This window comes from Nipponia nippon, unplaced genomic scaffold (genome assembly GCF_047370975.1).
Source record: "Nipponia nippon isolate SJK-2023a ecotype South Korea unplaced genomic scaffold, ASM4737097v1 scaffold_1, whole genome shotgun sequence".
Classification (NCBI taxonomy): Eukaryota; Metazoa; Chordata; class Aves; order Pelecaniformes; family Threskiornithidae; genus Nipponia; species Nipponia nippon.
In genome coordinates this window covers 166335049-166349422 of record NW_028262290.1, presented here as the reverse complement: position 1 = coordinate 166349422, position 14374 = coordinate 166335049, and the positions used below count along the sequence as shown (strand labels likewise).

Sequence of the window (14374 nt, the reverse complement as noted above, 5' to 3'; positions counted from 1 at the left end):
AGAGGGGTGAAGTGGGGAGGACGGGAGGGCAGGGGGGGATTTTGGGGTGCAGGGTTGGGGGGGGTCCCCGCTCACCCGCTCAGCTGCCGCCGCCAGGTCTGGTAGGGGTCGAAGAGGCACTCGCAAAGATGCAGAGCGTAGAGCATCCCGCTCTCCAGCTGCGTCCCGCTCCGCTCATCCTCCCGGATACTCTTCAGCTGCCGGGAAAGCGGAGCGGGATTAACTCCCCCCCCACCCCAAAAAAATCCGCCTCTGGCTGAGCCCCCCCAGATGGGGGCAGGGGTTCTCCCCGCGCGCTCACCTTGCTCGCACAGACCCGCAGCAGCTTCAGCACCTCCGGGATGAAGCCGGGGGTTTTGTCCACTTGGATGTTTTCCAGGTTCCTGCAAGGGAGGGGGACGGACACATCGGGGGGGTTAATGCATCATGGGGGGGTTATTGCATCGTCAGGGGGGTATTGCATCATGGAGGGGGGTTTAATGCATCGGGGGGTTAAATCATCATGGGGGGGTTAATGCATCATCAGGGGGGTTATTGCATCATGGGGGGTTTAATGCATCGGGGTGGTTAGTGCATCGGGGGGTTAAATCATCATGGGGGTTAATGCATCGGGGGGTACTGCATCATGGGCGGGTTATTGCGTCACAGCCAGGGTTAATGCATCGAGGGGGTTATTGCATCATGGAGGGGGTTATTGCATTGTAGGGGGGTTAATGCATCGTGGGGGGGCATTGCATCATGGGGGGCTATTGCATCGGGGGGGGTTAATGTGTCATGGGGTTTAATGCATCATGGGGGGGTGTTAATGCATCACAGAGTTAATGCATCATGCGGGGGGGGGGGGGGTAACGTAGCAGCCGCCGCAAGCCAGGGCACGTCCTCAGCTGAACCCCGCCAGTGGCTGGGAAGTGGGGGGGACAGGGGGATGGTGTGTCCCCCCCTGGGGACACGGAGGTGGTGGCTTCGTGGGGACACTGCTGCCAGGGATCACCTTATGTCGGCTGGCGGGAGGCGGCAGGGCCAAGGGGGTGGGATGCACTTTGAGGGGGTCAATGATGCACTTTGGGGGGATGCTGTGCTTTGGGGGGGTAAATACTGTGTTTTGGGGGGACGTGATGCACTTCGGGGGGTGATGTGTTTTGGGGGGGATGATGCACTTTTTTGGGGGGGTATGTTATACTTCGGGGGGGATGTTGTACTTCGGGGGGGGGGATGCTCTGCTTCGAGGGGGGGATGCACATCCAGAAAGGCACCGCGGTGGTTTGGGACCGTGGCAGTTTGGGACCAGGGCGATACCAGTTTGGTCCCTTCAGCAAAGGCTTAGCGGGGGGCACAGGACCCAGAGATGGGGGGGTCCCCTCTGTGCCCCTTCCCCCCCCCAGCACCTGGGTGCAGAGCTGGGCTGCATTTGGGGCCGATCCTGCGGCGCCGGGAGGACCGAAACCAGGAACCCCCATGGGTGGGGGGGCCAGAGGGAAGCTGGGACCCCCCGGCCCAAGGGGTGGCGGGTGGGGGGGGCTGTCACCCACCTGCAGATGATGATGAAGAACTTGAGGAGGAGGAGCGCCTGCCCCAGGCTGGCCCCGCCGCCCTCCTCCTGCGGGACCTGGGCCACGCATTGCCCCAGCCGCTGGCTCAGCACCTGCAGCACCTCCCGCGGCAGCACCGGGATCTCCGATGCTGACTCCTCCGGCCTGCGACGGGGAAAACAGCGGTGGCAGGATGCGACCCCCCCCCCCCCCAACCCCCTCCACCACCAACCACCCCACCGTCAACCCCCCTTCTTGAGCGTCAGACCGGATGGTTTAAAACCACCGAGAGCGGATGAGCCACCGCCGCGGTGGTAGCAACCCCCAAATTTAGCTGTGGGTGTCACCCTTGCAGCACCCAAGGGTGCTGGGGTGCTCCTCACCTCCTGGGCTCCAGCGAGGGCAGGGTGATGATCTTCTCGAAGTTCATGACGAAGGCTTCCAGCCACTGCTGCAGGTAGGAGAGGTCCTTCTGCAAGGGCGAGGGCGGGGCTGGAGCCGCTGGCCAATCAGATCTCACACTGACCACTGCCCCAGAAGTATCAGCCAATCAGCAGCCAGAGCAGTAAAACCCTGCCCCTCTAGGAGCCGCTGGTCAATCGGCACTGGGGGTGTGAGCACACCCTTGGGAGCCACTGGCCAATGGGCAATCAGAGCAGCACAACCTGTGGACCTGCTGGCCAATCAGCACCCAGAGCAATGCAACCTGTGGAGCTGTTGGCCAATCACCACTCAAAGTACACAAATCTGTGGAGCTGCTGACCAATCAGCACCCAGAGCAGAACAACCTGTAGAGCTGCTGACCAATCAGCACTCAGAACAACACAACCTATGGAGCTGCTGACCAATCAGCACAACCCATAGAGCTCCTGACCAATCAGCACAACCCATAGAGCTTCTGACCAATCAGCACTCAGAACAACACAACCTGTGGAGCTGCTGACCAATCAGCACAACCCATAGAGCTCCTGACCAATCAGCACAACCCATAGAGCTGCTGACCAATCAGCACTCAGAGCAACACAACCTGTGGAGCTGCTGACCAATCAGCACTCAGAGCAACACAACCTGTGGAGCTGCTGACCAATCAGCACAACCCATAGAGCTCCTGACCAATCAGCACAACCCATAGAGCTCCTGACCAATCAGCATCCAGAGCCACACAACCTGTAGAGCTGCTGACCAATCAGCACCCAGAGCACCTGCCCCTACAGACAACTACCAGCCAATCAGCAGGCAGAGCCAGGCGCGGGCCGCCGGCACCGCCTGTCACAACCCCCGGCCCGGCGGTTGTGCAACAGCGTGATTCACCCCGGGCGGCCACCGTGCTCCGGTGCTGGGGTTCCCCCACCCATCGCACCTGGGGGTCACCCCTGTCCCCGAGCACCCCCATACAGCGCCTTGGGGACACCCCCATCCCCGAGCACCCAGCGCAGCCCCGTGGGGTGACCCTCATCCCCATGCACCCCAATGCAGCCCTTGGGGTGCCCCATGTCCCTGAGCACCCCCATGCAGCACCTTGGGGTCACCCACGTCCCCGAGCACCCAGTGCAGCCCCGTGGGGTGACCTGTGACCCCAAGAACCCCCATGCAGCCCCTTGGGGTCACCCACATCCCCAAGCACCCATACAGCATCTTGGGGTGACCCGTGACCCCAAGTACCCCAGTGCAGCCCCGTGGGGAGACGCATGGCCCCCGAGCACCCCATGCAGCACTTCGGGGTCCCTGAGCACCCACACAACACCTTGGGGTGACCCTCGTCCCCGAGCACCCAGTGCAGCCCCTTGGGGTCACCCAGATCCCCACGTACCCCCATGCAGCACCCTGAGGTCACCCATGGCCTTGCACACACCACACAGCCCCTTGGGGTCACCCACGTCCCCAAGCACCCCAATACAGCGCCTTGGGGTCACCCACATCCCTGAGCACCCCTGTGCAGCACCCTGGGGTGACCCTTGTCCCCAAGCACCCCAATACAGCTCTTGGGGTGCCCCATGTCCCCAAGCACCCCCATGCAGCCCCGTGGGGTCACCCACATCCCCAAGCACCCCCGTGCAGCCCCTTGGGGTCACCCACATCCCTGAGCACCCAGTGCAGCCCCTTGGGGTGCCCCATGTCCCCAAGCAGCCCCGTGCAGCACCTTGGGGTGCCCCATGTCCCTGAGCACCCCCATGCAGCCCCTTGGGGTCACCCACGTCCCTGAGCACCCAGTGCAGCCCCTTGGGGTGACCCTTGTCCCCGACCACCCCAGTGCAGCATCTTGGGGTCACCCATGTCCCCGAGCACCCCAATGCAGCCCCTTGAGGTCACCCATGTCCCCGAGCACCCCAACGCAGCCCCTTGAGGTCACCCACATCCCCAAGCACCCCAACACAGCACCTTTGGGGTCACCCACATCCCTGAGCACCCCCACACAGCCCCTTGGGGTGTCCCCAGCCCAGGCAGGGCCCGTCCCCCCTTAGGGACACCCTGCTCTCCTCAGGGACCGGGCCCCCCCTGGGGACACGGCGGGGGGGGCCCGATCCCTGCCCCAAGCAACGCAGGGGACCCCGAGGGGACCTCCACACCCCCTCCCAGCAGCATCCCCCAAAAACCCAGTCCCCCCCAGTTCCCCCTAAACCCCCTCCCGAGCCGCCGCCTCCCCCACATCACCCATTTCCCCCCCAAAACCCGCCTCCCCCCCCCAAATTTACCGCCGGACACCGCTCAACAGCACGCACCAGCATCCGGCGGGGCGAGACGGGGGGGGGACCCCCCACGTACCCCCTACCCAGACCCCCCGTTACCTGGCCGGCGGGGTGACCGTGGCCATCCATGACCACCCCGGTGCACGGCGAACCGCGCCGGCGCAGCTGGGCCAGGGCTTGGGGGGGGTTGTTGTTGTTATTTTACGTCCCCCCCCCCCCTTTTTTCGCCGCCGCCGCCGCCTCGTTTTGCTCTTGTGCAAAGCACCCAAAAAAAAAAAAAAATACAGAGCGTCAGGAAATGCCAAGTCACCCGCCGCCCCAACGGCGCTTCCTCCCACCGCGCTCGGTCGCCCGGCGCAGTGTCGGGGTATCGGGGTGCCGGCGGTTGTCCCCCGGCCCCGCGCGCCCACCCAGCAGCTCTGGGATGGGCCAGGGACGCGGTCAAGGTGATGGTGGTGGCGATGGGGCAGGCGGGATGATGGGCATCGCCGTCGGAGTCGGCACATGACACGGACACGAAGCTCCGGCCCGGTTGGTTTCAAACACCGGGGATAACCGGATCGTGCGGAAAACACGAGCCAAATCCTGCTGTCGTCCCCCCCGCCACTGGGGCAACCAAAGCCGGGGTGTACTGAGTTTGCCAGTTCTCAGCATCCCTCCCCCTCAGAATATTCCCTCTTGCACCCACCCGCTGCCGGCGTCCCATCCCGGCGCGGCGCTCACCGGGCCGGTGCCGGCGGCCGCCCCCGCCGGTGCCCATCCCAGCCGGTTGCCGGCTGGCAGAGCCTGTTGGGTGGCTTCTGGGCTCAGCCGGCGCGGTGCCGCCTGGGAACGCTGTGCCGGCACCTCACCGGCGCTGCCGAGAGCTCCCGACCCCCCCAAAAGTGACGGTGGCAAAGCCACCACGTTGTCACCTGCTTGCTATTGAGTCCCATGGGGTGACACCGAGGGTCCCGGCGGTGGGACCCCACCGGGGTCCCTGCCACCCTGCCAGCCCCCCCAGCTGGCGTGGGACAACATGGCCGGCACCATCCACGGCATGGCCACCCCGTGGGACACCCCTGTCCCCTGCCAGCGCCGGCGGCGTGGTGACGTGAGCTCTGCCCTATTTTAAAGCCACCGCAGATAACGCATCCGCTCCCGGCGCGCAGCCCTCATCAGAGCTCACCAGCCGGGGAAGGGGGACAACGACAGGGGACACTGCCATCGAGGTGACGCTTGGACCGGTGGCATCACCCGCTGCCCTGGGCTCAAGCCTCAAAACAAGCCCGGCAGCGGGACAGCAAAAGGTTGACGCGGGCCGGGGACGTGTCCTGCCAGCTTCGTCCTCGCCGGGTGCTTGGGGATGTCACCACGACAAAGGCCAGCATGGTTTTGCGGCGTGACCCAGCTGGGGAGGTGACACCGAGGTCCTGCCTCGGCCCCGGTGCCTCTCAGAGGCGACACGGCCACCCCGTCGGTGTGGCACGGGGAGCATGCACACCCCAACAGAGTGGCACAGTCACCGTGCAAGGGCGCCCACCCTGACAGCGTGTCCCATGTCCCCGCGCGGCAGCACGCAGCATGTGTCCCCAAGGGAGCGTGCGCACACCGGTGGCACGGGACCTGTCCCCGTGCGAGTGTGCACACCCCGACAGCGGCGCAGGCATCCCTGCGCAAGCTTGCACACCCCGACGGCACCGCACGTGTCCCTGTATGACCACGCACACCAACACCATATCACGTACGACCACGCACACCCCAATGGGGTGGCACCTGTCCCCATATGACCACGCACACCTGATGGCATGGCACGTGTCCCCATATGACCACGCACACCCAACACCATGTCACGTACGACCACGCACACCCCAATGGGGTGGCACCTGTCCCCATATGACCACGCACACCCCAACAGTGTGGCACATGTCCCCATACCACCACGCACACCCGATGGCACGGCACGTGTCCCCATACGAGCATGTACGTCCGTGTCTCCTCTGTGACCGCGCACACCCGATGGCACGGCACGTGTCCCCGTACCACCACGCACACCCTGATGGCGCAGCACCTGTCCCTGTCCGGGTGTGAACACCCCAACGGCATGGCACGCGGCCCCGTCTGACCACGCACACCCTGATGGCGTGGCATGTGTCCTTGGCACGAGCTTGCACACCTTGACGGCATGGCACGTGTCCCTGTACACCCGATGGCATGGCACGTGTCCCCTGTATGAGCGTGCATACCCCAATGGGGTGGCACCTGTCCCCATACGACCACGGACACCTTGATGGCATGGCACGTGTCCCCACAGAACCATGGACACCTCGACGGCATGGCATGTGTCCCCATATGACCATGGACACCCCCACGGCATGGCATGGCACATGTCCCCACACAACCACAGACACCTCGACGGCATGGCACGTGTCCCCATACAGCCACGGACACCTCGATGGCACAGCACCTGTCCCTGTGCCAGCACAAACACCAAAACGGTGTGGCACATGTCCCCGTACGACCGTGCCCACCCGCCAGCGTGGCACGCGTCCCCCATACGACCGTGCCCACCCGTCGGCGTGGCACGCGTCCCCCGTACGACTGTGCCCACTGGCCAGCGTGGCACACGTCCCCCATACGACCGTGCCCACCCGCCGGCGTGGCACGTGTCCCCTGTACCAGCCCCCCAGGACCCATCCCACCAAAGCCGTTTCGCCCCCAGTGACAATTTGGGGGTCCTTCCCACCCGCCCCCACCCCCAGCAGCGGGTACCCCCAACCTATCCACGGTGCTGGCACCACCGGGCTCCGGCCCGGCCCGGTTCCCCATCCATCCATCCATCCATCCGTCCGTCTGTCCGTCCATCCATCCAGTGCCGTCTCCCGGCACCTGCTTCCACAATTTAATCAATTTATTTTGTTTTTATTTCGCGTGGGGGCCAGAATGGGCCCGGGGTCGTTCGGGGGGGTGGCAGCACCCATGGCCGAGGGGACCCCGAAGATGCTTCAACCCCTTTGCCCGGGATTGAGCAAAAGGGGGGTGCGGGGTGGCTTTGTTTTGGGGTGCGGACGAGCCGGTGGGTCCCGGGGGCCGCGGCGGGGCTGGACGAGGTGACCGCCGCAGCTGGGAGCGGGGTCCCCGTCCCTCCTGGGGTCCCCGGCCCCGCGTCGGGGACGCAGCGGGGTTTTGGGGTAGAAATAACGCCCTTCGCCCCAACGCCCCGGCTGGGCACCCCAACCTGCGGGTCGGGGGCGGCACGGGGGGGCTCCTCTCCTCCAGGGGCGGGGATAATTAAGGAGATAACGAAGTGGCAGGGACACTCGGGGTGGGATGGGGGGGGGTGTCCCCGCACGCTGCTGGCTGGGGACCCCCCCCGTTCCCTGAGGACCCCCCGCCGTTCCCTGAGGACCCCCGGGCCGGAGCTGCTGGAGCAGAGGGAAATAGGATGCGGGGGGGGGGGGGGCTGGGGGGTCCCCCTGAGCAAGACACCCCCCCCCCCAAAGCAGGACCCCCCTCCCTTTGCTCCCGATGCCCAATGTCACCGCGGCGGGGGGCACAGACCCCCCCCCTCCTTAAAGCTGGGTGTAAGGGGGGGTGCGGGGACGGGATGCGGCGGGGGGGGGGGGTCCGGTGCCCCCCGAGTGCAGCCCCCCCCCGCCCCTTCCCGGTGCAGGCAGCGGGGTGCAGGCAGCGGGGTGCAGGCAGGGCTCATAGCCCCCCCTATAGAGGGGGTGTGGGGGTAAAGGGGTGCTGCCCCCCCACCCCCCCCCCCCAAATGAAGCGAAGGGGGGCGGGGGGGGGTCTCCGGTGCCGACCTCACCTTAGCGAAGTAAAGCATCCACAGCTCGTACAGCCGCTCCCGGGAAGCCATGCCGGGCCGGCACGGCTCGGTACGGAACGGCACGGCTGGCAGCTCCGCCCCCCCCCCCCCCGCCCCGCCATCACCGGGCCCTCCCCCAGGTACGGGGGGGCCCCTGTCACCGCCCCCCCCCTCCCCGGTACCGGGTACCTGCTGCTGGGATGGGGGGCGACCCCTGCACCCCCCATTTTACCTCCCCCCCCCGGCAGCCCTTTGGGCTGCCGGGGGGGGGAGGTAAAATGGGGGGTGCGGAAGGTAAAATCCCCCCCCCCCCCAAATAATTATCCCCCCGCCAATTAAACCAGCTAAGCCTTGCGCGCCCTGAGAGACCATAGGAATAAGCCTAGCAGCGCAGAGAATGCAGATTTACCGTTCATTTCCCTTTTTACATTTTTTTAATTTATTTTTGATTTTTTATGCCCCCCCCCCCCCCGCAAGTTGCGCGGCGCGCCCCCCCCCCCCGCCTTTTAACCTATCGATGCGCTCGGCGCTCGATGGGCCGCACCTGCTCCGCATGCGCAGTGGCGTTGTACGGCGTGTAGGGGAGAGGGAGGAAGATGGCGGCGCCCGGTGGTGGGGTAGAAGCGGAGGAAACGGCGGGCGGCCCGGCTTTGGGGAGGCTGGAAGAGGAGGCTCGGCGGCGGCGGGAGAGGCTGAGGGCTCTGCGGCAGCGAACGCTTCAGGTCGGTGGGGGAATGGCGGTGTGGGGTGGGAGGTAGAGGGGTATGAGGGCCTGGAGTGGGCCTGAGGATGTTGGGGGGCCGTGGAGGGTCTGGGGATGGCGGGGGGCGGAGGGTGTGAGGTGGGTCTGTAATTACTGGGGATGTGGGGGGTAGAGAACCTGGGGGAGAAGTTACAGGTGTGGGGGACACTGGGGAGCATGGGGTTTGGGAGGGGGCTGGGGATTTGGGGGGGTAGGAGAGGCTGGGGGGCAGGGGTGTGGGGTGGGAGGGGAAGGGGCAGCCGGCAGCGAGGCCTGGGGGTGCGGAGAGAGGTTGGAGGGGGGTCCCGGGGGCAGGGAGGGGTCTGGGGCAGAGGGGAGGGGGCGAAGGGGGAGTTTTGGGGGGACGGGAGGGTCTGGGGGGGGGGCGGTGGTCGGGGTGGGGGTTCAGGGGCCCTTGCATGGGGTCCATGGTGGCTCCGTGAGGCCCCGCGGCCTGCCCGGCGTCGGGCTTCCACTTTCTTTTCTCTTCTGCCCCTGGTCTTTGCTATAAAAACCTCCCCTCGTGTGATTAAACCTCTTGATTTTTCCACGTTTTCTCCCCTGTCCTCTGTGTTTGTGTCATCGCTGAAACCCAGGCCTCAGCCTGGCAGCGAGGGTGAAAACGCAGATTCGCCCCGGGGCTAATTAATACCACTTTGCGTTTCTCCGGCGCTTTCTGGGCCTTAAACTTCTCTTCCATAGCGACGTCGAGACCCGAGCGCCTTTAGCCCAGGCTTGAGGATACCGAGGAACCGGTTGTGTTGCCTGAGCAAAGCCAGGACCAAGCGGGTCCGTAAATTGGGAATTTTTTCTGGGATGCGTGCGCTGCGGATGGTGCGGCAGGCTCCTCGCTCAGCCTCGGAGGAATTGGCGGTGGTTTTTGTAAATCGCGTGTCGCAGAAGGTACTGCCGGCAGCAAAATAGCCGGGATCGGTTCTCGAGGAGTTTATCTGAAAAGTTTTGTGATGGGTTGAATCCTCGCCCAAAAAACTCCAGTTATTTTACCTGGCTGTCCCTGTTGCCTCCGCAAACGCTGAGCTCAGGATATTGAAATAGAGATGTTATTTTTTGTTGGGGGTGAAAGAAGGATGGATTAAACCTGAGAAACTGGGCAATTAATACCTCGGCAGCGCCTACCGAGGAAGGCGGCCACGCTCCAGCGTGTCTTGGCACGTCCTGGCATTGCTTAACTCACCTCTTTTGGGCTAGTAAGGTGGTGCCGGCGCTGCTCCCCTTCTGCCACATCATCCTGAATTTGTTGATCCAGGTTAGTACGGTCCAGTAACGTGGGAAGATGTCCTGTCCTTCCCCTGAGGGACCTTCTCTTGGGGTTATTAACGGCAGCCGGGACTTTGGTGGGCAGGCCAAGCGCGTTCTGCTGTCTCTCTTGCCTTGAGACATTCGTTATTATCCGAAAGGGGAAGGGGGGATACAGCCCCGCGCCCAGCCTTACCGAGAAGAAAAGCAGTTGAAAAGAAAAGCTCCTTCCAAAAGAAAAGCTCTTTCCTTTCTTTTCTGTCCTGTCTGGCAAATGTAGAGGGAGTGAGATGGAGCGGTCGTGGAGGGCGTAGCACACGCGGTGGTGTTCTCAGCTGCTTTATCGCTGTGTTTTTTAAAATTTTGGGTGAGATTTTCTGACTCAGTCCCTGCGAGGGCTAAAGGTGTTCGTACTTCTTTTCCACGAGTGGTGTCTCGTGCAGTACCAGCGCGCTGCGCCTTCGAGGGTAGCGCCCAGTAGTCCCTGATAGCTCCTGGTAGATCTGTCCTGGTAAGTTTGTCCGAGCCCTTCTAAATCCCATTTTACTTTTGGCTTTTGCAGCCTCCCGAGACAGATTTCCGCCGTTTAATGACAAAACTACCTCCTTTGGTTTTCAACCCATTAAATGAAAGTTGCCTTGGGTGCTCTCCCACGCAGCCCTGGTGAGAAACACAAAATAATCGTTCCGTGTTCGTGTTTAGGATTTTGTAGCGCTCTCGCTCTCTCGTCCAGATGCAAGCTGTGGTCTGTGAAGCCTCTCTTTGTACACAAACCTCTCGGAATGACCTCGGTGACTTGCCCTGGTGTGCCGGGATGCCCTTTGCCGCGAGGGGATGTGGGACTGCCTGCCTGGCTCAGGCCGTGGGGCACTCGTGGGCTCACAGCGCTGCCACACCATTTCCTGCTGTTTGTTTTTTAATCTATATTCTCACTTTGGCCACATCAGCCTGTCTTCAACTGTCAAAGCTCTTCTACCTTTTCCACTCCTATCAGTCTCAACTGAGCCGTTTCCCCAGCAGTGAAGCTCCTCGGGAGCCCATGCCCTGCGCACACGTAGCCCGAATTATTTTTGCCCCCCGTGCGCTTTGCTTTACACCAGGCTCTGAATTTCACCCGTCGTCTCGTTGCTCGCTTAGGTGTGATTTTACAAGCCTTCTACCAGGCATTGTTGGGTTTTCTTGTGAGCGATCTCACCTGCGAACGCTGTCATCTAACCAGTCAGGTCTTTCCTAAGCCCTTTGCGGTGCTTGCAACAGCCCAAACCCTGGCGGAGGGTGTGGGGAATAGAGGAGAAGAGGGGACCTGCTGATCCTCGCTCGCTGCTGTTGAAAGCCGCTGCTGGGGTTTGCGGGAGAGAAGGTGCTGCGCTTTCTGCTGCGTTTCTGTACGTTTAGGGAATGGGTACTTAAGATCCAACATGGAGCCTCCTTCAGTTCAGGACTTCGCCGCCGCTCGCACCGTGCGCTCCGTTTTTGCGGGAAGGTGATGCTCGTTTTTTCCCAATCGGTGAGGAAATGAGTGAGGTAATACCCAGACATGCAAAAACTCAACAACTGTGCCTTCTGCTGTGCTTACCCGACCTCTCGCACCGCCTTTTACTGATCGACAGCAAACGGGGCTTTTACTCAATAAAAAGTTTGTTCTGGGCATAATTTACATTTGAGAAATACCAGTCGCCACTTGCTTATACAAATATGATTAAAACAGTATGGAAGCTGATGCTGGATTCCCAGCCTCAGCGTACGGCCTTGGCATCGGCAGAGGTTGCAATGTCGAGGATCAGATACGGTATCAGAGAGGCCATTTCCCTCCTAAATTTACATAAAATTGTCTTTCAACGGCAAGCAATCAAATGGTGGATTCGGACTTGTTGGCGTATTGAATATTGCTTCCTGTTCTAGCAAAAAATATGCTTTTGAATTGTGTAACTGTAATCTTAGTTTGCAAGCTTTCCTTTCTTTTTTTTCTTTCCCCTAAAGAAAATCAAATCGAACCACCTCGCAGCCGTTGCTTACCCCGCGTACAAGCCCCGAGGGCTGCTGCCCAGCCTGCTCCGTCGTGGCCGCTCGCCTTTGAGTTGCCAGCGTGCAGCTGAAACGCCCGAACCCCGTCTTTTAGTCTGACCTGCTTGGTGCTTCTGAGCAACCAGGGTGTTGGGTATTATTCCAGACTGTTTTTACTTCTTTGGGATAAGCCTGATCCATGCAGTCTCAGCCAGGATGGTTTGTTTTTTTGCTTTGTACGAGCGTTTTTACTGTTTCTGCGAGTCCTGCAAATTGAAAGATCATCTCTCCCTGTTTTATACCCTCAAAAAAACCTCAAACCAAGGAAAGTGAATCCGAAAAAAACCCCCACGGTATCCTGTTACCTAGAAGGCACTGGAGAGTCAAGTGAAAAGGCGGTGGGAGCAGCCTGAAAGCAGCTTTCTGCTGTGCCGGAGGAGAGGAAGCGCACAGGGAAGTACCGTGGTCTTTAACGGGGCTGTGCGTGTTTTCTGCCAGCTTACCGACATTTAAAAAGAAGTCTTTCTGAAGCCGGCGGCTTATATAACTGGCGCTTAGCTCATGTTTTCACTGCCACCTTCAATTAGCAGGAAAACCCCACCAAGTTTTTGCAGGGAGCCTTGCGAAAGGTCACGCAGTGACGTCGGTCTTTTCAAGTTTAGGGTTTGTTTTGTTTTGTTTTAAATAACAAACGGTTCCAGCTCCCGAGATCCCGCAGTCGGGGGGAAAGCGGGCACAGCCTTTTCCTAAATACACTCTGCCGTGTGTCGCGGACCTGTCCCGAAGGAAGGCGTTTGGGATTCTTTGTATGGCTTTTATTTTTCTAATGACCGAGTATGGACTACGTGAGTGTTGAACTGGTCGGCAGCGCTCTCTTTGCCCGAGTCCCGTTGTGCTGATGGTGATGATGGTGCTGAGGCTTTATCCTTGCAGTGTCGTGTGATAAAGCCCTGATAATCTGCTATGTCTTTTTTTTTTTTTTTCCCGTTGCCTAATGACTGAAAAATCAGATTAAGGCGTTCTGTTTGCATTTCTCAGAAAGACTTTTTTTTTAGCTGAAGAAAAAGTTTTGCTCAGTTAAAGCTTTAGCTTAGGACAACTGTATTTAGTTTTTAGTTTAGCTGTTCCTGACTATTACCTACCTCTACGTTTTGAAGCAAAATGGGAGGGCAAGGTCTCCTGAATCTCTTTAACGCTACCCGGCTGGAGGTGACTCCGTGTTTGCACGCACCGAGGTCCTGCGAGCGCTGCCGGAGCAAGCTGGAGCAGCTGGACCAGCAGCGAGATATGCAAAACTACGGGTATTTTCAGGATGGAGACCTTACGGGCTGAGTTGCAATAGCGCTTTGCAATTTTTTGGATTAAAAAAAGGAGTGCAGCGGCGTGGCGCTTCCCGTGAAAAGCTGCAAGCGGTTGCACCACTTCGACTATAAAATCCTTGTGCTACAGATGGGACTGGAGCTTTTGGGGAGCTTTGCTTAATGGAGGGTTCAGTCCAAACTGGTGTTTGGAGCAGAAAGCGAGTCCTTGTCCTAAAGAAATCACGAGCTAGCTCTGTTGATCACCGCTGGCCGGTCGGAGGGCAGCCATTGTCCCTGCCTAGCTGAAAACTCGAATTTTGTTGCAAGTCCTCTCCCTAATACACAAGAAACCGTATTTCCATAACCAGCGTTCTGCTGAGCGGGTTGATAATTAACTGTGGTTACTTGTATTTCTGAAACGCTTGTCTGCACGTTGCCCTTGAAGCTGGTTCTCCGATGCATTCCCGTCTGCCCGGCGTGGAGTTCGGCGAAGGCTTTGCTCGGGTGCGGCGTTCACCGAAGCGTGCCTTGCTTCGAACCCCGTTCAAATCGCCACGTAATGTCAGTTCTCCCAGCGGGCACGTCCTGCCATGTGTCTGTAAGCACTTTGTAAATCAGAGCTTGCGTCTTAAAAATATTGAGGTCTCTGCAAAAGCTAAGCTGCTTTGGGGATCCATCCACGATAGGGAGAACCGTGCTGGTCAAAAAGAGTGGGAGAGGGGAAGGTCACGGGCCCTTTAGTTGGTTTAGGCATCCCAATAGAGCGTGTGTGTCATCCACCAACGCTTTTGGCTTAGGGAGGAATTTTATTTTAGTTAAAAATATCTGTATGTATATTTAGTAAAGGATTTGATAGGCTTTTCCTCTGGATAGCACCAGAGAAGCAAAGGAGGAGTGAAATAAAGAAGTACGTACGTTATCTTTCTTGCAAGGAGCTAAGTACTTTTCCCACAGCTACTTATTTTTAGCAATAGATATCCGAGTAGAGGAACTGTCGTCTCGGATGCTGCTTGTAACCTGCGTCTGCTCCTTTGATCCAGCTGTTGAAATAATCT

General features: G+C 60.2%; 2 protein-coding genes across 5 annotated transcripts in view; one reads left to right on the top strand and one right to left on the bottom strand.

Moving 5' to 3' along the window:
* Positions 1–8100, bottom strand: part of NBEAL2 (neurobeachin like 2) — a 29242-nt gene extending 21142 nt beyond the window's left edge. The window contains exons 1-5 of one of the 2 annotated variants that reach the window (XM_087732238.1): positions 8016–8100; positions 1913–2001; positions 1530–1694; positions 302–383; positions 76–197 (exon numbers count right to left, since the gene is read on the bottom strand). In XM_087732238.1, coding sequence (XP_087588364.1) covers positions 76–197; positions 302–383; positions 1530–1694; positions 1913–2001; positions 8016–8066 — 509 coding nt within the window. In that variant the 5' untranslated portion in view covers positions 8067–8100. Of the gene's footprint in view, positions 1–75; positions 198–301; positions 384–1529; positions 1695–1912; positions 2002–4249; positions 4400–8015 lie in introns of those variants that run through there. The other variant, XM_087732230.1, reaches the window with a different exon arrangement.
* Positions 8101–8576: 476 nt separating this feature from the next.
* Positions 8577–14374, top strand: part of CCDC12 (coiled-coil domain containing 12) — a 53927-nt gene continuing 48129 nt past the window's right edge. For 2 of the 3 annotated variants that reach the window (XR_015698831.1, XM_087732175.1), the window contains exon 1: positions 8577–8737. Coding sequence is in view for 1 of the 3 variants with exons in the window: in XM_087732175.1 (XP_087588301.1) it covers positions 8612–8737 (126 nt within the window). In the remaining 2 variants the exon portion in view is untranslated. The remainder of the gene's footprint in view (positions 8738–14374) is intronic. The other variant, XM_087732194.1, reaches the window with a different exon arrangement.